General features: G+C 45.8%; 1 protein-coding gene across 1 annotated transcript in view; it reads right to left on the bottom strand.

Moving 5' to 3' along the window:
• TMC7 (transmembrane channel like 7) overlaps positions 1-26525 on the bottom strand; it is a 55703-nt gene that overhangs the window by 23733 nt on the left and 5445 nt on the right. Inside the window, exons 2-6 of the mRNA XM_080830485.1 lie at positions 16049-16292; positions 15492-15640; positions 12425-12592; positions 9696-9778; positions 842-987 (exon numbers count right to left, since the gene is read on the bottom strand). Coding sequence (XP_080686611.1) covers positions 842-987; positions 9696-9778; positions 12425-12592; positions 15492-15640; positions 16049-16292 — 790 coding nt within the window. The remainder of the gene's footprint in view (positions 1-841; positions 988-9695; positions 9779-12424; positions 12593-15491; positions 15641-16048; positions 16293-26525) is intronic.

The raw sequence follows: 26525 nt of genomic DNA, 5'->3' as shown, positions 1-26525 counted from the left end.
GTCTACCGTGGAAAATGCGAGGTTCTCATACCATCTGGACCCACTGCCTTTAGTCGAAGGGTCAGAGTTGGGTATCTGAGTGAAGAGCCAAAAGCCTCTTCAAAAGGACTTCTGAACCTGTGACCTTGGGAGTCCACATAAGAAAGCCACCACCAGGGACGCCTGGGTGGCTCAGTGGGTTAAGCCTCTGCCTTCGGCTCTGGTCATGGTCTCATGGTCTCAGGGTTCTGGGATAGAGCCCCGAGTTGGGCTCTCTGCTCAGTGGGGAGCCTGCTCCCCCCCCCCTCTGCCTGCCTCTCTGCCTACTTGTGATCTCTCTCTCTCTGTGTCAAATAAATAAATAAAATCTTAAAAAAAAAGAAAGAAAGAAAGAAAGAAAGCCACCACCAGGAGAATCACCAGAGATGAAGGAACCCTTGCTTTTGGTTGTTTGGAAGACATAACCATATCCTTATCCTGCCTGTAATTTGGAGTTTCCTCCCTTCCTTGGTTCTCTCAATTCCCTTTTACCCAGTTTGTCAGAGTTGGATTTCTGCCACTTACAACCCAAAAGAGACCTGATTAGCAACCATACTAGATCAGAGATAAGGTTACCTTACAGTGCTGGCAAATGTGTGCAATAATGATTTGGCCGCTGTTCCAGCTACCAAATCTTGCCTCTGTTACCTCCAGGTCTCCTCGGCCTACAACATACTCAGAAACTTTTTTTCCCCATATCCCTGGAATGGGACTCTGGACTCTGCTCATCCCTTGGGCAATGGCTCCCAGGGTCCACAGACCACCAATAAATTTAACCATCAACGGTAATTCCAAAAGAACACAATGGCCTGATAAATTTTACCTTTTCACTATCCAAAGAAGGCTCAGGGCCAGGTAGGCAATTGTGCTTAATAAATAAGCCAGGGGCAGATCATAGGTGAAGTTCTGAAATTTCACTCCATCAATGGTGTAATGTCCATAAAAGAGGCAGGTCTCCTCCAAGAAACCCTGAAACAAAGCCAAAGGCATGAAGTCACACTGATTACGCTCACTGCAGGGAACCGGGAGACCAGTCTCTGCCTCAAGGAACCCACGTTTTAGTGTCATAGTTCATCCCTGAATTCCCAGACACTGGAACAATCCTACAGTCATAAGAACTGCTCAGGCTAGTGTGTGGGGAACAAAGCATGGATAAAAACCCAAGCATTAAAAATACAAAGGTGGGGTGCCTGGGTGGCTCAGTGGGTTAAGCCTCTGCCTTCAGCTCAGGTCATGGGATCGAGCCCCACATTGGGCTTTCTGCTCAGCAGGGAGCCTGTTTCTCCCTTTCTCTCTGCCTGCCTCTCTGTCTACTTGTGATCTCTTTCTCTGTCAAACAAATAAATAAAGTCTTCAAAAAAAAAATAGAGTTGTATGATCCAAAAATGAAATTAAGAAAACAATTCCATGTGCAACAACAGTAGAAAGGGTAACATACTTAGGAATAGATATAACAAATGAAGTGTAAATCTTACATGCTTAAGACTAGGATACATTGTTTAAAATATTAAAAATCTAGGGGCGCCTGGGTGGCTCAGTCGTTAAGCATCTGCCTTCAGCTCAGGTCGTGGTCCCAGAGTCCTGGGATGAAGCCCCATGTTGGGCTCTCTGTTCAGCTGGAAGCCTGCTTCTCCCTCTCCCACTCCCCTTACTTGTGTTCCCTCTCTTGCTGTCCCTCTGTCAAATAAATATATAAAATCTTTTTAAAAAATTAAAGATCTTAAAATTAAAGGGGCACCTGGATGGCTCAGTCAGTTAAGCGTTAGACTCTTGATTTCAGCTCAGGTCATGATCTCAGGGTCATGAGATCGAGCCCTGCATCTGGCTCTGTGTTCAGCATGAGTTTGCTTGTCCTTCTCCTCCTGCTCCTCTCCCTGTCTCTCCCTCTCTCTCAAATAAATGAAATCTTTAAAAAAATTAAGATCTAAGTAAATGGAAAACATACCATGTTCATGGATCAGGAGATCCACAGCAATCTCCAAACTGATCGATAGGTTCAACACAAACCTATCAGAATCCCTGGTGTCTTCTTTGTAGTAATTTACTAGCTAATCCTAAAATTAACGTGAAACTGTAAGGGACCTAGAATATCCAAAACAATCTTGAAAAAGGGGCCACATGGGTGGCTCAGTGGGTTAAAGCCTCTGCCTTTGGCTCATGTCATGATCCCAGGGTCCTGGGATTGAGCCCTACATCGGGCTCTCTGCCCAGCAGGGAGCCTGCTAACCCTCTCTCTCTCTCTCTGCCTGCCTCTCTGCCTACTTGTGATCTCTGTCTGTCAAATACATAAATAAAATCTTAAAAAAAAAAAGGTTAAACAATCTTGAAAAAGAAAAATTTGAGGGGTGCCTGGGTGGCTCAGAGGGTTAAAGCCTCTGCCTTTGGCTCAGGTCATGATCCCAGGGTCCTGGGATCGAGCCCCAAGTCAGGTTCTCTGCTCGGCGGGGAGTCTGCTTCCTTTTCTCTCTCTCTGCCTGCTTCTCTGCCTACTTGTGATCTCTGTCTGTCAAATAAATAAATAAAATCTTAAAGAAAAAGAAAAAGAAAAATTTGGGATATTTGCACAACCCATTTCAAAATTACTATAAAACAATAGTAATCAGGACACTGTGATACTAATGGGAGAACAGACAAGAGAATCAATTGAATAGAACCAAGACAAAAAAATGAACCCATACATCCATGGTCAACTGATGTTTCATAAAGGGAAAGAATTTTTTTTCAAGAAATGGTGCTGCTGGGTATTGTATATAAACCATGAATCTTGGAACACCACATCAAAAACTAATGATGTATTTTATGGTGACTAACATAACACAATTAAAAAAAAAAAAGAAATGGTGCTGAGACAGCTGGATAGCACATGAGAAAGAAAGAAAGATCGATACTGGAGTCCCTGGATCGAGTCTCGCATCAGGCTTCCTGCTTGGCAGGGAGTCTGCTTCTCCCTCTGACCCCCCTTCTTCTCATGCTCTGTCTCTCTCTCTCTCTCTCTCTAATAAATAAATTTAAAAAAAAAGAAAGAAAGAAGGAAAAGTTCAACCCCTACTTTATCCCATATATGAAAATTAACTTATGGATCAAAGACTTAAATGCAAGAGCCAAAACTAGAAAACTCTTAGAAGAAAACAGAGGACTAAAGTCTTTATGACTTTAAATTTGTTCCTGAACTCTTAGATAATGCACCAAAAGCCCAAGCAATGAAAGGAAAAATAAAAAGGAGTTAATCAAAATTACAAATTTGGGGGTGCCTATGTGGCTCAGTCAGTTGACCATCTACCTTTGGCTCAGGTCATGATCCCGGGGTCCTGGGATTGAGCCCCGCATTGGGCTCCCTGCTCAGCGGGAGGCCTGCTTCTCCCCCTCCCTCTGCCTGCTGCTCTGCCTACTTGTGCTCTCTCTCTATCTCCCTGTTAAATAAATAAATAAAATCTTAAAAAAAATTACAAATTTTACGGGGCACATGGGTGGCTCAGTCATTAAGCATGTGCCTTCTGCTTAGGCCATGATCCCAGGGTCCCAGGATGAAGCCCCACATCGGGCTTCTGCTCAGCGGGAAGCCTGCTTCTCCCTCTCCCACTCCCCCTGCTTGTGTTCCCTCTCTTGCTGTGTCTATCTCTGTCAAATAAATTATTTAATTAAATAAATAAATAATAAAAACTTTTATGCTTCCAAGGACACAGTCAAAAATGTGTATAGACAAGCCAGAGAACAAAAGAAAATACTTGTAAATCATGTATCTGATAAGGCACTTGTATATAGAATATATAAAGAACTCTTGGAGTGCCTGGCTTGCTCAGTTGGTAGAACATGCAACTCTCAATCTTGGGGTTTTAAGTTTGAGCCCCACCTGGATGTAGAGATTACTTAAAAATAGAATTTTGGGGCGCCTGGGTCGCTCAGTGGGTTAAGTCTCTGCCTTTAGCTCAGGTCATGATCTCAGGGTCCTGCGATCGAGCCCCACGTCGGGCTCTCTGCTCAGAAGGGAGCCTGCTTCCCCTGTTCTCTCTGCCTGCCTCTCTGCCTACTTGTGATCTCTCTCTGTCAAGTAAATAAATAAAATCTTTAAAAAAAAAAATCTTAAAAAAAAAAAAGAACTCTTAAAACTCAACAATAAAAAGACACAATCCAATTTAAAAATGGGAAGAGGGGTCACCTGGGTGGCTCAGTCGTTAAGCGTCTGCCTTCAGGTCAGGTCATGATTCCAGGGTTCTGGGATCGAGCCCCACATCGGGCTCCCTGCTCAGCAGGAAGCCTGCTTCTCTCTCTCCCACTCCCCCTGCTTGTGTTCCTGCTCTCTCCGTGTCTCTGTCAAATAAATAAATAAATAAAATCTTTTTTTTTTTAAGATTTATTTTTATTTTTTTTTAATTTATTTGACAGACAGATCACAAGTAGGCAGAGAGGCAGGCAGAGAGAGAGGAGGAGGCAGGCTCCCCGCTGAGCGGAGAGCCCGATGTGGGGCTCGATCCCAGGACTCCGGGATCATGACCCGAGCCAAAGGCAGAGGCTTTAACCCACTGAGCCACCCAGGCGCCCCAATAAATAAAATCTTTAAAAAAAAAATGGAAAGAGGATCCAAACAGACATTTATTCAAAGAAGATATACCATGGGGGTGCCTGGGTGGCTCAGTTGCTTAAGTGCCTGACTCTTGATTCCCGCTCAGGTTGCTATCTCAGGGTGGTGAGATTGAGCCCTACGTTGGGCTCCATGCTTAGCACAGAATCTGCTTGAGACTCTCTCTCTCCCTCTCCCTAGGCCCCTCCCCTGCTTATGTGAGGGCTCTTTCTCTCAATAAAAAAATAAATAAAATCTTTAAAAGAAGGTACATAATGGTCAATAGGCACATGAAAAGATAGATGCTCAACCCCATTACTCATTAGGGAAATGCAAATCAAAACCACAAAGACTCTCCACTTCACACAAACTATACCGGCTATAATCAAAAAGTCAAGTAAATAACCAAGTATTGACAAGAACGTTGGAGACATCAGAACCCTCACACACTGCAGATGAGAATGCAAAATGGTGCCGCCACTTGGGAGAAGTTGGGCAATTCCTCAAAAAGTTATACAACAGATCACCATCTGACCTAGGATTCCACCCCTAGGTATATACCCCAAAGAATTAATAAGATCTGTCCCCAACAAAAACCTCACCCATGAATGTCCATAAGCAGCATTATTCATGATAGCCAAAAAGGTGTAAACCACCCAAATGTCCATCATGAATGGATGAACAAAATGCAGTATATCTGCACAACGGGATCTTTTTTGACCAAAACAAGCAATGAAAGACTGGTAAGACACCACACATGGAGGAACCTTAAAAACATGCTTAAAAACAAAGCAGCCCGAGACAAAAGACCATGTACTAGAGGATTCAGTGTTGATGAAACGTCCGGAACAAGCATTTCGTAGATAGAAAGTAGATTCATGGTTGCTTAGTGCTGGTTAGGACTGGCAGGGGATATAGAAAAGGCGATGGAATTATTCTAAGATTGACAGGTGATGACAGACCTATACACTAAAAAAACATTGAATTGTACACTTTAAATGAGAGAACTGTATGCTATGTGAATTATTATCTCAATAAAGCTGTTACCAGGGGCGCGTGGGTGGCTCAGTGGGTTAAAGCCTCTGCCTTCGGCTCAGGTCATGATCTCAGGGTCCTGGGATTGAGCCCTGCATTGGGCTCTCTGCTTGGCAGGGAGCCTGCTTCTCCCTCTCTCTCTGCCTGCCTCTCTGCCTACTTGTGATCTCTGTCTGTCAAATAAATAAATAAATAAATAAATAAATAATAAATAAATAAAATTTAAAAAATTTTAAAAATTCAAAAAATTTTAAAAATAAAGCTGTTACCAAAACCAAACCAAACCAAAAAAACCCAAAAGTGCCCTATGTGAAAATATAGCACAGAAAAGTTCCTGACTCCTTAGGGTGGAAATAAGTAAACACATCACACATTTCCTTTGACAGTGGGAAAATTCTAGGAGAGTGGGAAGACAGTATATCAAGAAAGCAGAAATAGTACATACGTAGTACACAGATGTTCAGTATAGTGTTGTTTATAAAGGGGTAACATGAAAGCAACAGGGGACTTGCAAGACCATGAAAAAGCCATATTATAAAATATGAAGCAAGACCATAAGAAGTAAGTACACGAGAAAGGTCGAGAAGGCTATGAGCCAGTGTGGTCTCCGGGGAGAGGTATTTTTACCTTTCACTCAATAAATTCTTAAATTCATAAATATATTTTTTAACAATTTTATTTGTTTTATTTGTAGACAGAGATCATAAGTAGGCAAAGAGGCAGGTCGGGGGGAGATGGGGGGAGAAGCAGGCTTCCTGCTGAGCAGAAAGCCTGATGTGGGGCTCGATCCCAGGACCCTGAGATCATGACCTGAGCCGAAGGCAGAGGCTTTAACCCACTGAGCCACCCAGGCGCCCCTCTTTCTTTTTTTTAAAAGATCTTATTTATTTGACAGAGAGAAAATACTTGATTACTCAATATAAGACTATATGGTTATCATAAAAAATATTTTTTATGATAAAAAATATTTTTTATGATAACCATATAGTCTTATATTGAGTAATCAAGTATTTTTTTTATTAGAAGTAAAATGTAGGAATAGAAGAGTCCACCTAATTTTTCTGAAGGCTGGGGACACAGGCCATAAAAACTTGCCCAACTACGTGAAACCTGTTTCTATTGCCCCAGGTTGATATCAGGCTGTCAGTGATATGTCACTCCAAATAATGAAATATTATAGGGCAAAGATCCAATGGGCCTGGAAAATAATCTTTCTGATTTGATTATGAGCTCAACTGTTGTCAGCAAAGACAAGCCAGTGTTTAAAGATTCATTCATTCATTCATTCATTCATGAGAGAGCGAGAGAGCATGCTCCAGAGAGAGCAGGCAGGACAGAGAGCAGGCAGGGGGAAGGACGGAGAAGCTGAGCAGGGAGCCTGATGCGGGACTCGGTCCCACGACCCCAGGATCATAACCTGAGCCAAAGGCAGACCCTTAGCCAAATGAGCCATCCAGGCACCCCGACAAGCTGGTGTTTAATCTCTCTGACCAACTCTCCTTTCGTCACATATAGTCTATGGAACATTAATTAAGTGCATCTATCAAGTGTCCTACAATTTTTCATATAAGGAAGGAGGTTATAGTGTGTGGAGATCCACAAAGAGAAACTTCTCTTGTGGGATGTCATCGACACAAACAGGACCAACAGTAGTTCTGGGAATCCGATCCCACTTTGCTTTCACTAGCGACCTTGGGTTAGTCCCTGAATTTCTTTCTTCCTTACATCTTTTATACAGCTGATTCCATTTCATCTTTTGCATGGTGGACATTTTTTTTTAAGATTTTTTTTATTTATTTGACAGAGATTACAAGTAGGCAGAGAGAGAGAGAGGAGGAAGCAGGCTCCCCGCTGAGCAGAGAGCCCGATGTGGGGCTCGATCCCAGGACCCTGGGACCACGACCTGAGCTGAAGGCAGAGGCTTTAACCCACTGAGCCACCCAGGCGCCCTGCATGGTGGACATTTTAATAATCACCTAACAGTCTCTTCTCAATTGCTCCGAGGAAAATATGAGCTCAGAGATGTAAAAACCACTTTTTCAAAATCAAATGTAATGGACAAACTCACAGCTTTGTATGTTTGGAAAAGTGGACGCTCAATGACATGACATTTTAAGACCAGTAACTTTCAGAAAGATTTATTTTATATATTTGTATTTTTTTTAAACATTTAAAGGGGTCGTTCTTCTTCATCTTCTTCTTCTTTTTTTAAGTAGGCTCCGTACCTCCCATGGGGCTCAAACTCCCTGCCCTGGGATCAAGAGTCATGTGTTCTCCCCACTGAGCTAGCTAGGTCCCTTTCCAAAGGAGTGGTTCTTTTTTTTTTTTTTTTTTTTTTAAGATTTTATTTATTTGACAGACAGAGATCACAAGTAGGTGGAGAGGCAGGCAGAGAGAGAGGAAGAAGCAGGCTCCCTGCCAAGCAGACAGCACGAGGCAGGGCTCGATCCCAAGACCCTGGGATCATGACCTGAGCCAAAGGCAGAGGCTTTAACCCACTGAGCCACCCAGGCACCCCCAAAGGAGTGGCTCTTAACCAGGGGCAATTCTGTCCTTCAGGAAATACCTGGCAATGTCTGAAGACATTTTTTTTTAAGATTTTATTTATTTGACAGACACAGAGAGAGCACAAGTAAGCAGAGCAGCAGGCAGAGGGAGAGGGAGAAGCAGGCTTTCTGCTGAGCAGGGAGCCCAATGCAGGGCTCAATGCCAGGACCCTGGAATCATGACCTGAGTCGAAGGCAGCCGCTTAACCCACTGAGCCACCCAGGCGCCCCTGGAGACATTTTTGATTTGTCACAACTGTGGCTGCTACGGGCATCTAATGGGCAGAGGCCAGGGACACTGAACTTCCTACTGTGCACAGGAAAGGCCCCCACAACAAAGTAGTGTTGGGTCCCAAACATCAGCAGTGCTGAGGTTGAGGTAAAACCGGTCTAGAAGGCAGACACAGCCACTTTTCATAGCTACAACCTTATTTCCTGAAAAAAAGAGGGATACACAAATGGATACACACACACACAAAAATCAATTTTTAGAAGAAAGAAGATAAAAAAAAAAAAAAACCTTTTGGAACTACGATAGGAAGGATGAGCTTAGTTCCACTTCAGAGCAAGGCTTTAACCTAGGGTTACTTTGGATTTCGGGAAATGTACATGGACGTGTACGCATGTGGTGTGCGCACACACACACGAGCACATGTATGTCTGATGCATGTCTCTGTGTGTGGCTTCTGGGAGGAAGAGCCGTGGCTTTCAGCGAGGTGGTCTGGGACCCCACCATGGAAGGTTTTACAATGTCTGAGAAATTAAATAAATTCTTTTTTTTTTTTTTAAAGATTTTATTTATTTATTTGACAGAGAGAGAGAGAGATCACAAGTAGGCAGAGAGGCAGGCAGAGAGAGAGGAGGAAGCAGGCCCCCCACTGAGCAGAGAGCCTGACGCGGGGCTCGATCCCAGGACCCTGGGATCACGACCTGAGCCGAAGGCAGAGGCTTAACCCACTGAGCCACCCAGGTGCCCCGAGAAATTAAATAAATTCTATCTGGGGTGATTTTCACTGACACTTCTGTCTTTGGGGGAGACTCAGTATCTTGTTGCAAGTCAATCCAAAGGGGGCTGGGACTAAGGAATGGCCAGTGGCTGAAAGTGACAAAGCTTGTTTTCTCTACGTTCCAGCAGCGGGTGGATGAACATTATCCTTGCTGATGAAGCCGCTGCAAATCCTGTTTCTTTTACTCGTATTTGTGTCAAATCCCGTGCCTGGCTCTCACCACAGACACTCAAGAACCTGATCTTTAAAATAACCTTCTTTCAGGGCCCCTGGGTGGCTCAGTGGGTTAAAGCCTCTGCCTTCAGCTCGGGTCATGACCTCAGGGTCCTGGGATCGAGCCCCACATCGGGCTCTTTGCTTGGCGGGGAGTCTGCTTCCTCCTTTCTCTCTCTGCCTGCCTCTCTGCCTACTTGTGATCTCTGTCAAATAAATAAATAAAAATCTTTTTTAAAAATTAAAAAAATAAATAAATAAAATAACCTACTTTCAGTCTGTTGAGGGCCCAAATATAGAATTATGTTAAATACTTACCGTGCCGGAGAGCAAGTCTATGATATAACTATAAAAGTAAATGAGTCCAGAGCTGCTTATTGGGTATATGGTGCACTGAACATCTGTAAAAAACAAAAACAAGATCAGTGGAAAAGACGTTTACAGTGTCTACAACGTGTCTATCATAAGCTGTATATATAGGCCTGCACATACTATATACTATATATATAGGCCTACATACTATATATATAGGCCTGCAATACTCCACTGGACAATATATACATCTAAAGGTATGTTCCTTTAGATATATCACATATAATCATGTATGGATGTCTGTGAACTTGTGGTTTTCTTTTTTTTTTTTAATTTTTTTTAAGATTTTTTATTTATTTATTTGACAGAGAGAGATCACAAGGAGGCAGAGAGCAGGCAGAGAGAGAGAGGAGGAAGCAGTCTCCCAGCAGAGCAGAGAGCCCGATGCGGGACTCGATCCCAGGTCCCTGAGATCATGACCTGAGCCGAAGGCAGAGGCTCAACTCACTGAGCCACCCAGGCGCCCGAACTTGTGGTTTTCTATTTGCAGTGTAAACCCCAATATACAAGTAAAGCAGGATTTTCTCCTCTCCCTACGCACCTACTGACATGTCTTTTTCTATATGCTTTGTATGTGGGTCCACTTAGAGACAGTGCACATTTTCTGTTTGCACTGGTATTTTGTGGTTTGGGGTTCATGTTTGCATAAGTTTTGGAAGATGGGATGAATATCATTGTGATTCCACTGTAAGGACAACCAATTTTAAAAAGATCTCGGGGCGTCTGGGTGGCTCAATGGGTTAAGCTTCTGCCTTCGGCTCAGGTCATGATTTCAGGGTCCTGGGATCGAGCCCCACATCGGGCTCCTGGCTCAGCAGGGAGCCTGCGTCCCTCTCTCTCTCTGCCTGCTGCTCTGCCTACTTGTGATCTCTGTCTCTGTCAAATAAATAAATAAAATCTTTTAAAAAAGATCTCTACATGTGTGAATAAACACGCAGCTTCATTAAAACCTATGAATTTACATATGCACAAATAAACCAAGAAATTATTTTTTTTTAAGATGTTATTTATTTATTTCTCAGAGTGAGCACAGGCAGAGTGGCAGGCAGAGGCAGAGGGAGAAGCAGGCTCCCCGCCGAGCAAGGAGCCCAATGCGGGACTCAATCCCAGGACGCTGGGACCATGACTTGAGCCAGACAGCCGCCCAGCCAACTGAGCCACCCAGGCGTCCCTAAACCAAAAAATTATTTGAATGTCAATTTTAACGACACTACCTTATCCCTTGAACAGCTCATTCATTTTCCCTGTATCAGTGAGCTATTGCTGCGTAAAAAAGAACCACCAAGTCTCAGTGACTGAACATACCAAACATTTATTTTCTCATTCATGGAGCTGCAATTTGAGTTCATTGAGTGGATGTAGGCTGAGCTAGGATGCAACCCAGGCTTCCAGATGGGCTCAGGTCTGCACCATATGACTTCATTCTGGGGCTCAGGCTGAGGCAATGGTTATCTGGGCAATGCTCTTCTCATAGGCAAGCCAACCACACAAGCCATTTCAAACTAATACTCCACTGGACAAAATCAGCCACATGGCCAAGTGCAATACCAAAGGGACAGAAACTATTCTCTGCCCACAGTGGGAGGCCCTAGAGATCACAATTACAGGGGAGTGAAAAATCGAGGAAAATAACCCAATCCACCACCCCTTCTCTGGGCTTTAGTTTCCCCTTTGTTAAAGAAGGGAGTAGAACCAGTTCCTTCAAGGCCAATTCCAGTTCTGCCGCTTTATAATTCTCACGTAAGTCAGGCTCTGACTCAGCTGGCCTACTTCTGGCCCCCAGCACAGAGCTTCACACCTAGAGGGGAATCAATAATGTCTATAGAATGACAGAGACTCTCCGTGTTTTTGTTTGAAAACACAGAATGCCCCAAAGATGGGACCTATGTCGATTATTCAATAAGAAAACACCAGGTCCAGGGGCGCCTGGGTGGCTCAGTTAGTTGAGCAACTGCCTTCGGCTCAGGTCATGAGTCATGACTTCCGGGATCGAGTCCCGCATTGGGCTCCCAGCTCCTTGGGGAGTCTGCTTCTCCCTCTGACATTCTCCTCTCTCATGCTCTCTCTCACTCATTCTCTCTAAAACAAAAAAAAGAAAACACAGGTCCAGCACTTGGTGTAATGTCTGGCACATGACTGGTGGAGGCCTGAGTGTCCCCATTACCAGAGATAAAAGTCTCAACGTAAAGTTACAGGAGTAGGTTATATCATGTTTGCTAAATTTTCCTCTTTCTTAGCTCGCAGTGCTTCTCCCAAATGCCTTGCTGAGATCAGGACTGGCCAAGTGACTTGCTTTGGGTAATGAGATGCAGCAGAAATGACAGGTGTCATTTTCAGGCAGTAGCTTTAGGAGATGGTGTGCTTGCCATTGGCTCTTTTTCCTTTGGACACAGTGACCATCAGCGGTCCAGAGAGAAGCTGTTCCATCAGCTTGGGCTCCAAAGCGAAGATAATATGGAACAAAGCCACCACCCAACTGTACTGGGGTGAGAAAGAACCTTTTGTGGTTATTAGGTGCTGAGAGTTACGGGGTCACTTGTTTCTGCAGCATACCCAAGCCCATCCTAACGTAGGCGCCAACAACTTAGAATATGAAGATTCCCAGAGAAGGAAGCCCTGTAGACAGGTACACAGTGACAAGAACATTCTCACAGCAAACCAGGGCTTAGACTCACCCGTATCTTTGGACGGAATGAGCACGAAGGTGCTGTTGGTGATGTTGTACTTGGTGAGCAAGACGGGGAGCAAAACCAGCATAAAGATGATCAGAAATATCACCGAATTCAGCAACACCAGAAACCGCAAGAAGGAGAAATAGGACTGAATCCCAGTGCCAAATTTCCCTGGAAAAAAGAAATCCAGACATCACTGACCAGAACTACTGACCCACATGCATTACCCACAGCAGAACCAATCAGCCGAAAAGCTGAATTTCGAGTAATATTGATGGGGGAGTGAAGAAGTATTTTGGTTTTCTACTGTTGGTTTTAAGGTTCTCTTTCTTTCTAAATCTGCCCTCGACCTTGAATTAATACTTGACAAAGGTGTGAGGCAGGACTCAATATCTATCTTTTCTTATATGAATATCCAATTGACTCAATGCCATTTTACTGAAAAGGCTACCCTTTCCCCAGTGGATTGAGGGACTGCTTTTGCAACGGACCATAAGTGTATGAATCCAAATAAAATAAAAGTGCAAATAAAATAAAATAAATGTATGAATCCATTCCTGAATTCTGACAAGCCACGTGCTGAACAAAAACCTCCAGAAAGGGGGTGCCTGGGTGGCTCAGTGGGTTAAAGCCTCTGCCTGTGGCTCAGGTCGTGATTCCAGGGTTCTGGGATTGAGCCCCGCGTCGGGCTCCCTGCTGAGCGGAGAGCCTGCTTCCCCCTCTCTCTTTCTCTGCCTGCATCTCTGCCTACTTGTGATCTCGGTCCAAATAAATAAATTAATTAATTAATTAATTTAAAAAAAAAAAAAAAACCTCCAGAAAGGCCACCACTAAACAAGAAAGGAAGTTGAGGATAGGGGCTGAACCCCCGGGCTTGGAAGCTTGGATCGGCCTGGATCAAATCCTTCAAATCCTGCGTCTGCCTCATCCTAGCTGAGTGAACCTGGGAAAGCATTTTAACCTCCCTGAGCCATGCAAATGATACCTACAGGAAATGCTCTTATGAGAATTAACTAAGTCCATACGAGGAAAACGTTTAACACAATGTCCCGCTCCCAGAAAAAGGTCAGTCAGGGTTCGCTTTTATTATTTGGCTCCAACTATGACGCTGTGCTTAGATCTCAGAAAAAGTACAACCTGACGGTTAAGTTTTAAGTGAGCCCATGAAGCCCCTTGTGATAGAGTTTACATTCCCCCAAGAAAACAACAATTTAAAAAGGTACTTCATTGAATAAGTTACCTAGAGTATTTTATAGGTCTTAAAATTGTAATAATGACAGCATTTCTTCCATTCATCCTGCCACTTTCCCTACAAACTTGACAAAATTCCTTCATTAGCAGACTCGAGGAGTTGTTTGTAAATTGGTTTTGCTTTATGGTATAAACTATGTCATCCTAGGAGGTATTTTCCCCCTGGTTCTGCTATGTCACCCAATGTTTCAATGTTTTCTCCTAATTCTATATTTTGGCACAACTTCCAGTTTTTATATACTTGCTATGGACTGAATTGTATCTCTCCCCCCAATCCCCACCCCTGGCCCAAGTTCATATGGTGAAGCCCTAACCCCTAATGTGATGGTATTTCAAGGTGGGGCCTTTGGGAGATGGTTAGGTTTAAATGAGGTTGTAAGAGTGGGTCTCCATGATGGGATTTAGTGGCCTTACAAGAGGCATCAGAACTCTCTCTCTCTCTCTCTCTCTCTCTCTCTCCCTCCTTCTCTTTCCCCAAGAGCGCTCAAAAATGAGGTCATGTAACAGTCATGTAAAGACAGAGTGAGAAGGCAGCCTGGTCTTGAACTTCCAGTCTCCAGACTGTAAGAAAATAAATTTGGGGGCAGCTGGGTGGCTCAGTCGGTTAAATGTCTGCCTTTAGCTCAGGTCATGATCCAAGCTCTGCATGGGGTGGAGGGCATTCAGCAGGGAGTCTGCTTCTTCCTCTCCCTCTCCCCCTCCCCTTCAGCCACTCATGCTAAAATCTTAAAAAAAGAAAAGAAAAGAAATTTCTGTTGTTGAGGTCGTTCTGTCTATGGTATTTTGCTACAGCAGCCACAGCTGACTGACCATACCGCAACCCAATTCTTACCCATATTGAAAAGTAGGGATCCTCAGTATTTTTAGGGCCATGGGCACTTTCGGCAGTCTGGCAAATCCTAATGAACCCCATCTCAGAATAACATTTTAAATGCACCAAATGTTATACGTTAATTATATGTTAACTAACTAGAATTTAAATTAAAAATTGGGAAAAATGGAATCATGTATTTTGCATCTATATGACAAATAAAATATAACAAATAAAATATAAAGAGAAATGAAATAATAAATGCACCAAATACAGGGGTACCTGGCTGGCTCAGTCAGTAGAACATGGGACTCTTGATCTCAGGGTTGTAAGAGCGAGCCCCATGTTGGGTGTAGAGATTACTTAAAAAAAATAAAATCTTAAAAAAATAAAAATTCAAAAAAAAGAAAAAGAAAAAGGGGTGCCTGGGTGGCTCAGTGGGTTAAGCCACTGCCTTCGGCTCAGGTCAGGATCTCAGGGTCCTGGGATCGAGCCCCACATTGGGCTCTTTGCTCAGCGGGAAGCCTGCTTCTCTCTCTCTCTGCCTGCCTCTCTGTCTACTTGTGATCTTTCTCTGTCAAATAAATAAATAAAATCTTTAAAAAAAGTTTTTTAATTAAAAAAAAATCTTAAAAATAAATACAAATGGACATACAGTTATAATATTAAAAACCAAATTTGTGCTAGAATAATACATGAGCATCTTCATCAGCACATTAAATAATAAGACCTAGTGGCCGATCTTGCAGATTCACTGCTGCAATTTCAGAGTAGTGATGAGCATGAGTGATATTCCAAGATAATACAGCCAGAAAGGAAAGGAGAATATCTGATTTTTCTGGGGATGAAGACACAGGTTCTGCTAATCCTAATGGGTGCCATTGCTCCCATTCATCGTGGAAGGAAGTGCCAAATTTCATCTAGAGGTTAGAGAAAATGTAGCTGTACTTTTCCCCCAGGCACAGGGGTCTCCTGCAGAGGAGCACGTGCAGAGAGGGGGTTTGGTACCTTCTATGCTGCGAATGTCCTCCCGCCACAGCTCCAGGTGGGTGGTCATCTCACGAGCCTTCCCTATGAACCTCTTCCAAGACTTGCTGCTGTACCGTTTCCACTGGTCCCACTCAGATAAATACTTCATTTGGGTCTCCTGAATGTTCCTGCGTTAAAAAACAATATGACAGGGCCGCCTGGGTGGCTCAGTGGGTTAAAGCCTCTGCCTTCGGCTCAGGTCATGATCCCAGGGTCTTGGGATGGAGCCCTGCATCAGGCTCTCTCCTCGGCGGGGAGCCTGCTTCCCCCTCTCTCTCTGCCTGCCTCTCTGACCACTCATGATCTCTCTCTCTGTCAAATAAATAAATAAAATCTTAAAAAAAAAAAAGAAGAAGAAGAAAAACAAACTCCTGTTGAGTTACTACATGTTTGGGTAACTTTGTCGCTGCAGCTTGGCTGACACCGAGTCATACATTTCTAATGACGTGAACTCTTCAGGAAACGCAGTCCATGCATAAAGCATACCTCTGCCCAAAACATAAATCAGATGCCTTCTAGATGGCCACCAAACAAACCTTAGCCTCCGCTTCTCAGAGATGTTCAGTGCATACTTCCGAATCGACTGGCTATTGAGGTTTTCGGTGATTCCTCCCTCCGGCTGGGAGCTGTAAGAGTCTGTTGGCTTCAGTAAAGTGCCACTTTGCTTGTCTCGGGAAAGAATGGTTGTCCTCCTGCGTGCAATGGACCGATAACTTGGCAATTCTTGAAGGAAGTTCACAGGTGGAGAAGAAAAGCCACTGGAGTCCACAGAGAGGTTCTCTGGGCAAGAAGAAAAAGAGAACCGTTATTGACCACAGTGAGCTTGGGAGCCAACTAAAAGGAAAAAAAAAACCTTTGCATACCTAAATCGTGCAGATGGTCACTAGCTCGCACCACTGACAAAAGCATTTGTACCTTCATTACTCTATATACCAGGATGGAGATTAAGACAACACCATCATCTGCAAACGGGTTCACTTTCAGCAGCTGCGTGTGCAAATATGCTTTAGGTTACATAATATCTGAGTTCTAGTGTTTGGATGCAGCCACTAGCTAAACATGTGACCTTGGGTAGTTATCTGAACTCATCCACATTTGTCAGATGGGACCAGTCCTATTTGCCCCAACTATCTTTCCAAAGTATAGGCTATAATGATTTGTAGAACTCCGAAATAAAGCATTATGCAAATGCATAGTGATACCATAAACGGCAACAATAATAATAGTATTGACAGAGCACTTCCTGTGCACCAGGCACTGTGTTAAGAGCGGCACATGCACTCATGGATCTGGGCTGGCTGTGGGATCTGCTCAGACCCACAAAATGCAGCGGAAGTGACGCTGGTCAGTTCTAAGCCCTGCCAGCTTCTCTGCTCTCTGGATCCCAGCTGCTGCCATGAGAACAAGCCCAAGCTGACCTGCTAAAGGTTAAGACCCTCGGAGCAGGGACAATCGCCCCAGCTAAGACCATCCCTGGCCGGCCTGCAGCCAGCTGTCACTCAGCTGACCACAGAGGCTCACACATACTGAGGTAGGTAAAATTATCAGTCCCATTTTACAGAAGAGAACGTTGATGGGTTGCCCAACCCCACACCCAGGTCCTTAAAGCTCTGCATGGTCGGTCTCTTGTCTGTGTCTGGAGGGCTCTCTGGTCCCCAACTACATATTTTTTAGGATCTTTCAGATACTAAGATGGTTTCCTCCTCCCATTTCCTCCTCCTCAGAGCCTTTGTGTATGCTGTTCCCACTGCCTGCAATGAACTTACCACACCTATTTATCCTATTAGCTCCTACTCACATGCCACTTCCTCAGGGAAACCGCCCCTGCCCCAATGCACTATTACAGGTGCCTTGTTACACACTACCCCCCCAACACCCACTAAGTCCTTTACAGCATATAACAATTTGTAAATAAATACATAATATTTGCAAATAAATTTGTGTGACTGTGTGAGTACATCTGTCTCCTCCAGGAGACTGGAAGGAAGTTCTCAGAGGGCAGGGACTAGGATGATGTCTTCACCACTGCCTCCCAGGACCTAGCACCATCTTTGATTCAGAAAGCAATTTAATAAATGCTCATTGGATGGATGGATGGATGGATGGATGGATAGATGGATGGATGGTTGGATGGTTGGATGGGAAGATGGATGGATGGATGGATGGATGCATGACATTACTAATTTGCCCATGCTTAATCTGTGAGTAGGAGCACTGGAAACAGAACCAGGTCTGCCTGACTCAAAAATGTGTATTTGTTCTACTACATCAGGCCACTGTTGGAGGCCAAGTTTTGCTGTGCCTTATGCAGTGGTCTAAGAAGGGAGGGCCTTCCACTGAGGCTGAGGGACACCACCTTCAAGAGGGGTTTTATGCCTGATCCAATTCTAGTTGTGGAAAGATTACCTTTAATGGAGAAAGGACACAGGGAGTGCAAGTAGGAAACAGCCATAATTACCTAAGCAATTACCTCTATAGGCAACAAAACCTCTAAGGCTTAATATTAGATGCTAAATTGCTTGGGTTTGAATCCTAGCTCTGTCCATCATTAGTGCGTGTGTCTTTGGGAAAGTTACTTAACCTTTGAACTTCAGTTTCCTCATCTCAAATATTCATTCAACAAATGTATCTACCACGTGTCTGATCTGGAGCTAGAGATACTGCCATGAACAAAGCAAATGCCCTATTCACATGGCACTTACATACTGAGGTGGGGGCTGGGGAAGATTAGACAATAAACAGGTGATGAATATTATGTCAGGAGGTGATAAGTGCAAAAACAAAAACAGAGTGGGGTAAGGAGACACGTGATAGTCAGAATGCACCAGTTCTGAGAAGGTGGGTCAGGTATGGTCTCTGTCCTAAAGTAGCATTTAAGCTGAGGCTGATCAGAGGGCATAAGCTCTGTGGATATTTGGTGAAGGGCATCCCAGGAGAGGGGAAACAGCAATGCAAAGGCCCTGAGGCAGGGTGTGTAAGGCGGGCTTGAGGAAGAGCATGGAGACCTATGTGGCTGGAGAAAGACTGAATGAATAGGAACTTCATAGGCTCTGTTGTTGTTGACCTCTGATGAGCCACGCCAGCCTCTCCACAGTCCCCTCCCCTTGAATCTGTGTTGGATCTGTGACTTGCTTTAGCCAGAGGTCGCAACAGAAATGTTGCTCTCCCAATTACAGCCTCAAGCCTTAAAAGGGCCTGGAAGTTCCCACTTCTGTGCAGTTAGGACCCCAAAGTGGCCATGTAAGAAGTCTGGCAATGCTGCTGAGACCATCATGTGGAGAGGAAGAGGCCCCAAGTGTCTGAAGAAGAGACTCAAGGAAACAGCGAGAACCATAGTCTCTGGCTCTGACCTCAGTGAGCCGTTGCAGCCAGTCCCCAGCCCTTGGGTCATCCTCATGGAGCATGGCCATGGGCATGAAGAGGCCTTCTGGAAGCTCCAGACCCAACAGACATGACATACAGCAGAGCAAACCATCTCTTCCATGCCCTGCTGATTTCCCGGCGCACAGAATGAGCAGAAACAATAAAACAGCATAAGCCATCACGTTTGAAGTAGTGTGTTAACAACAATAGGTAGATGGGACAGGGAGCATGGAAAAGCAGAGGTTAGAGAGGTGCCTGGGGCCAGACTGAGTCAGACTCTGTGGGCTGGCTGTGACGCTTGAATGTGGGGGACGGAGGGCTTGGAGCCAAAGCCCGTTGAGACCTGACCACATTTTCAAGGATCACCCTGGAGGCTGCCGGGCCAAGCACCAAGCACGGGACCCACGGGGCAGGGGTGGGTGGGGGAAGCAGTTTCTGAGCATTAAAGGCAACCGCATAGGGAGAAACACTCAGGATAGCCCCTGGCACACAGTGGGCTCCATCAATGTACTTACAGCTAATAGGAGGAGGGAGCGCTAGGGAGGGGAAAACCAGCCAAGGCCTTGCCCTCTGAGCAGGAGTCTGACAGTGCAGATTTGTAACGTTGGCCTCTCCGATGAACATGTTCAGACACAACGGGACAGCTGTCCCACTGCAGATGACACACAGACACGCGCCTGGAGCCCTGCCAACTGCCGGGTGCAAGCGGGTGAGTCTCACTCAACCTTCCATTTCCCTGCTCCCTCGCGCCCAGAGGATGTGATCCACTTCCATTAGTAACAGCAGCTAACACAGGGGTGTGGGGAGCACAGGGGCCTGGAGGCTAAAGGGTCCAGGCCCTGGCTGGAGGCCACTCCTCCTGGAGAGCAACAAAGAGCTCTTATTAACCGCAAACAAAGGTCTTTGAATACAGAGCACCACCCAGCAACTGAATATTCAGCAACTGTAGGGTCAGGAACTGAGGGCAGGAGCTGGAGCCTGGGTTGGCTTGTCACCCACTAGCCAGGCCACCCCAGGCGAGACAACGACTGCCTCAGGGTCACATGTTTTTCTTTCTCAGGAATGGGGCATATGATATCACTGACCTCATCAGCATGATCATGACAGTGGCATTGCAAACCACACGAATAATATTAGCTAGGATTGACTGAGCACGTACCTTGTGCCAGGCTATGGGAAGTACTCAGTATGTGGCAATAGCATTATCCCATTTTGTGGATGAAGAAACTGAGGTTTGGCGAGGTGAAGGGCCTTGCCCACGCACCCAGTAGGAAGTGCTGGAATGAGCAACCTGTCACAGGTCTGCCAAATGCCAAAGCTGTAGTCCTTAGCGTGACATGATTCAGTGGGCCACGGATTTGAGAGTGCTCTGTGAACACTAAAGACAGAAATTATTTCATGGCTCCGCTGTATACTCCTACTCATATTCCATAACAACAGTCCCTGGTGGAAAACTGTAGTTTCAAAATGGCGGTCATCGAAGGGGAATGACTTATCCTCTTCAGAGGTTCTTGGGAAGTGCTTCACCTTCAAACAGAGAAAAAAAATCACAAGCCTACCTTTGAACACAGGCATCACTCTTTCTGTCATGAGGATCCACCTTCCCTCATTTTCACAAAGGACCACACATCTGTCAAAGCATGACATCACCTGATTTCCCACACCCACCTGCAGCGGTAGCTGGGGAAGGCTTCACTGCTCGGCTTTTCAACAGGGAAATTGGGGCCCAGAGAAATGGCGGCTCGCCCAAGGCTTTGCTATCATGACAGACTCCGGTTCTACTTTCTTAGAAAGACAGGCTGCATCATCTCTCAGAGCCTTGCTCTTTTCTCATCCTTCGAGAATAAGAGTATGTCCTTACAGCTACTTTCTCCTGAGTTGGTCCAGCTGGGAGTGTTGTTGGCACAGCCAACGAGGTCCTGTGCTCAGTGTGTGGCAGCCTGTTGGCCATTTGTATGGGAGGCAGGAGCGTTTTTGAGACATTGGGGGGCCTCCATCTAGGAATGTCTAGAATCTGTTGGCCATTGGAACTGGATTTCAGCAACTAGGTGGGAGGATGACTGGGTAATTGCAGGAGATGTGGGGTCAGGGGTGGGCATTAAATACTTCTGATATCTGGCATCTTTCCAGGGTAAGGAAAAAGTTTGTCTCTCAGACTTAGAGCAGTGTTTTGCTCATGGAGAGCCCTCCATCTGAAGGATGAATGAATGAATGGGCAGAGGAATGGGCACCAGGAGGGCCTCCTTCAGTCCCAACTTTCTTGGCAGCTCTGTCCACGGGCCGTGAGATCCTACCCATAGGCACGGACACTTCCAGGATGTGGGCACAGGCCAACTGTGACCTAAATGGGACTAAAACCACCACCAGCCTCCCTCGAGTGCCTGCCAAGAACCTAGTCCAACCGCATATGGTGCTGGGTTCACGTCAGGGTTTTTCTCCCCCCTTGCAGAATCACGGAAACTCCCGGCACTAAGGGACCTTCTGGGTCATCTGGTTCAGGCCTCTCGCCAGCCGCTGGGGGAATGAGTTCTGTTTGACAAACTGCATGGAGCCCCTCTCTGCAGGAGGCTCTAGAGAGGAGGGTTTTGCAGACTTGCTGCCTGCCTCAGTGAGCTTTCACTCGCTCCTTCTGCCCTATCTCCCGAGTGCCCATCCCACTGCAATCATCCCTAGTCCTATCCTCCTGCCTAACTGTTTACTTGCACCTTGTCTCTGACCTTCTCCCTCCCCCGGCTTAGGACTAGCAACCTTCAGGGGCAGGGAGCCCATCTGTGTCCTGCACTGCTGAGTCCCCAGGGTCTAGCACAGAACCTAACACACAGTGGACGCTCAAAAAACACCTGCTGGATGAATGAATGAGTGAATGAATGAATCTAGTCCATGGGGTACGGACAATGTTGGCTCACCTACCAGGCAGACCAAAGCATGTGCTTAGCAAGCCAGCAAAGCAGGGGCACCAGAAAGGGAGAAAAACATTAAGGAATTTAACCACTGAATATCATTCTTCTCTATATGGATGATATATAAATATTTTTTCACAATTAAACAAAAATTTAGAGGAGGAAAAATAAGCTGGCAAAAAATAATGATTGGGATGTTGATGGTATGTTACATCCTTCTATTTAAGGTACTTCACACAAATGAGCCCTACTAGAAGCAAGCTTTGCTGTTATCAAGAAATGATCAAATGGCTTGGGTACATCCATTGTGAGGTTACCAATAAGGCAATGTAGACACTGATTTCAAAACTTTCTGGACTTCTTTCCACTCAGATTCTTTGACATTGTTATTTTGGATGCTAACTGGAGGTGGAGGACCTCAAATAATTTGTGCTCACAACTCACCCTAACCCTAAACCAAGGGGTCACAGTTGAAGGGATCTAGTTGAAGCTGCTAGGACATCTCCACCAAGGGGTCCAAGGCCAGAGTTTTATCACTGTCCTCGTGGGAAGGCCACACGCCTGCCCATCCATCCATCCATCCATCCGTCCAGTTGCTCACTCCAAAACATTTACTGAGCAACTGTTAGGTACCAGCCAAGCACTGTTCTAAGACTGGGACACAGCTTTGAATACATCACACAAATTCCCTTGCCTTTATGGGACTTACAATCTAGCCAGAGGAGACCAACAGCAATCAAGTTAAGAACAATATATTTCGGGGCACCTGGGTGGCTCAGTGGGTTAAAGCCTCTGCCTTTGGCTCAGGTCATCATCTCAGGGTCCTGGGATCGAGCCCCGCATCGGGCTCTCTGCTCAGTGGGGAGCCTGTTTCCTCCTCTCTCTGCCTGCCTCTCTGCCTACTTGTGATCTTTGTCTGTCAAGTAAATAAATAAAATCTTTAAAAAAAAAAAAAGAACAATATATTTCAGATGCTGACAGTGCATGGAGAAAAATAAGGCAGGGATGGGTTTAAGCAAAGCCTACAGGAAGGGAGGGAAAGAGCCACATGGCTATTCAAGGGAAAGAAAAGAGCAAGGGCAAAGGCCCTGAGGCAGGACTGCGCCCGGTCAGTTCAAGGAACAAGAGGAAGGCCAGTGTGGCTGAAGGAGAGTCAGCAGAGAGGAGAGTGATGGGGTAAGAGTTGCGGGAAGAAATGGGCCAGATCACACAGGGTCTGTGAGCCATGGTGAGGACTCTGGCTTTTGGTCTACTAAGGTGGGAGCCATGCGGGGTTTTGAGCAGCGGAATGACATTATCTTACTCAGATTTAACAAGATCTCTCTGGCGGGCCCCGTGGCTATTTCTGTCCTTGAGCTGCACAGCTTGGCATGGCTAGATCCCATGCCAGGGCATCATATGTCAGGCTGCACTGTCCTTTCGCAATGATGGACACGTTCTGTATCCGCACTGTCCAGTATGCTGACCACCAGCCACACGGGGCTACTGAGCAATTGAAATGTGGCTGGAAAGACTAAGGAATTTTTAATTTTATCAGACGTCATTAAATTTATATTGCATAGCCCCATGTGGCCAGTAGCTACCGGATTGGACAATGTAGAGAGGCCTCGTTCTTTACAGTCCAAAGCCTGGTCCGAGAGGGGAGGAGCCAGGGGCCTTGGGAGCCTCCTCCATCTACCAGACTTTAGAACTAACTGCCAGGCTGGGAGGACCTGTGTGAGTCACGCTACCTGGGCCCTGGGTGGGGCCTAGGGACTGGCTGGGGCCAAGGCTTTATGACCAGATGAGCAAACAGTCTTCATGAGGAGTGACTAACTGGGTAATCAGAGTGACGCTGGGCGCTGGACCCGAATCTCCTGGCTTTCAGGTGGGTGGAGCATCCGGTGGGTTCTCTGTGGAGCAATCACTGTGATTCTGTCTGTCTGGGGAGGAGACAGACAGGACAGACAGAGTTCCTCCAACGCCCACAGCCTGGATTCAAATCCCAGGCCTACTTGTTACCTTATTGACCATTCCATGCCTCGGTTTCCCCACCTATAAAATGGTGACAGGCGTTCCCACCTGACAGGTCCACCTCGAGGATTAGGTGGCTACTACATACCTAGAAAAAGGTCAGCAAACCTTACAATGTCCTTACTATCATCACCCGGGCTCTTGCCACAACTACTCATCTCTACCATTGTTGCAGGAAAGAGGCCATAATCCACAAATAAATGGGCACGATTGTGTTCTAATAAAACTTTATTTATTAAAAATAGGTGGCAGGCTGGATTTGGCCCGTGGGCTGTAGTGTGCAGACTCCTGGCTGAGAGCAGTGCCTGGCATACTGTGCTCTACGTCTGGTTATTTACTGAAGAACTCAATGTACAGAAAGGTTTCATGTTTGTTGTAAGGGATCTTGCTACGGACCACGCTACTCCTTATGTGGAATGTTTCTCTTCCTGACCAAGACTTTTCCAAAAAAATTTCCAATGTTCCTGGAAGCAACAAAACAACTAGACTTCACTGAGCATTTACCAGGCACCATGATTATGCCAAACCCTTTATATACTCAGCTCCCATGATCCTCACCATCATGTCACAGCATGGGTCCTTCTTTTTTTTTTTTAAGGATTTTATTTATTTATTTGACAGATAGAGATAACAAGCAGGCAGAGAGAGAGGGGGAAGCAGGCTTCCCGCTGAGCAGAGAGCCCGACGCGGGGCTCGATTCCAGGACCCTCGGATCACGACCTGAGCCAAAGGCAGAGGCTTTAACCCACTGAGCCACCCAGGTGCCCCTGCATGGGTCCTTCTTAAGTGTTACCTTCATCTTGCAATAAAGAAGTTCAGAGAACTTTGCCCAAAGTCAAACCAAAGTCTGACACCCCCGGCAATTAGCATGGTACCCGGCACATCATAAATCAAATAAACATCTCTCAAATGAACACACGGACACATTGGCTCCAGAGTCACAACATTAATGTCCTTCTGTTTCAGCAGCTCATCATTAACTTCTCAGAGCCTCAGTTTCCAGGGGTGTAAAATGGGCAAATCATACTTGGTGAGTTGCTGTGAATAATTTAAGAAATCTACATGAGTCCAAGGTCAAACTGCTGACCGGGCCGACTGGATCCTCAGGAACCGGCTCCTGCCTGCCTGACCTCGTCCCCTCTTCTCCTCCTCTAGGCTCCAGCCTGAGTTCTCCTCAAATACACCAAGGTCATGCCCACCTCCACCCCGGAAGTCCACACCTTGGCGAGACTTCTGTGATCACCTCAGCTAAGTAGGGCCTCCCCCTCTCTAGCTCATCGCCCCTTTACTTCCTTCTCAGCAGTTACGGTTAGCTGTTAACTACCCTATTTTCCTCTTTACCTGTTCAGCGAGTGTCTCCCCAGCTTGGCCAGACACTTCCGGAAAGCATGTCTCTGGCCTGTCTCTCTCACTACTTGGTTCCTTGCCTGGTACTGGGTCATGGTTCATGCAGGGTCAGTTCCCTTCCTCCTCCTCCTCCTCCTCCTGCTGCTGCTGGTGGGGTGGGTGGGTGGGGGAAGCCCCACCAAAGGTCTGGGTGGTCCCACACTCAAACAAAGCTCCTTTAAAAAGCAACCAGACGCAACAAAGCTTACAACACTGAAAAGTCATTTCCCCCTTTTATCCCTCTAAATTCTTCACTTCCTGAAAAAAACAAAACAAAACAAAACAAAACAAAAAAAGCCAAAGAGGGCCTTTGGGCCTAATCTGGCCTGAGTTGCTGGGCAGAGCTCACCCAGCCTCTTCAGACAGAGGGGGAAAAAACAACTCAAGTCAGACGGCTGGCTGGCTCACCAGGGAACCACCATGGCCTTTCGTGCCCTTTTGTGGCCTTCCGTGGCCTGTGCAGTCCTCTGGCTGCGTCCAGACCTGCAGAAGATCCCTCTCTCCTGGGGCACCTTTAAGGGTGACAAGTGACCCTGACGCATGGGTTTAGCAGATAAGGGGAACAAAATAAATACTGCGGGATTAAGGGTTACTGTCTTCTAGTTTAAGACAATGTGTCAGACTAAAACAACCCAAATAGTTGCCTAACTATATAACTAATAGCGTAACCCCGAAAATATAGGTATACAGCACATGAAATCATCAAGTTTTACGATATTAAGGCTAGAGAAGTTCCAAGCAATAATAACATAATAATAACAGCAATAGGACCACTTGAGTGTTCAGCATCTCCCAGGTGTGGTACTCACTCTTCAACGTGCCTATCTCAGTAAATCCTCTCAGGAACCGGTGCGCCTCGGTGGCTCAGTTGCTAAGTGTCCGACTCTAGATTTTGGCTCAGGTCATGATCTCAGGGTCGTGCTATCAAACCCGGGCGTTGGGCTCCATGCTCAGTGGGGAGTCTGTTTGGATCCTCTCCCTCTGCCCCTCCCCCCAGCTCTCTCACCAAAATCAATCAATCAATCAATCAATCTTTAAAAAAAAAATCCTCTCAGGGAGCCTGGGTTAAGCATCTACCTTCAGCTCGGGTCATGACCCCAGGGTCCTGGGATCGAGCCCCAGGTAGGGCTCCCTGCTCAGCGGAAGCCTGCTTCTTCCTCTCCCATTCCCCTTGCTTGTGCTCCTCTCTCACTGTCTCTCTCTCTCTCTCTCTCTCTGTCAAATAAATAAATAAAACCTTAAAAAAAAAGTCCTCTCAGCGACTTCTAGCTGACAGGAATACGGCTATTCTCATTTTACAGAGAAAACTGAAGGTCAGAGAGGTAACAGGACTTGTTCAAGGTCACACACC

This window comes from Martes martes (assembly GCF_963455335.1).
Source record: "Martes martes genome assembly, chromosome: 18".
NCBI lineage: Eukaryota > Metazoa > Chordata > Mammalia > Carnivora > Mustelidae > Martes > Martes martes.
Note: the sequence above shows the minus strand (reverse complement) of the source record. Positions and strands in the feature narration are given on the sequence as shown.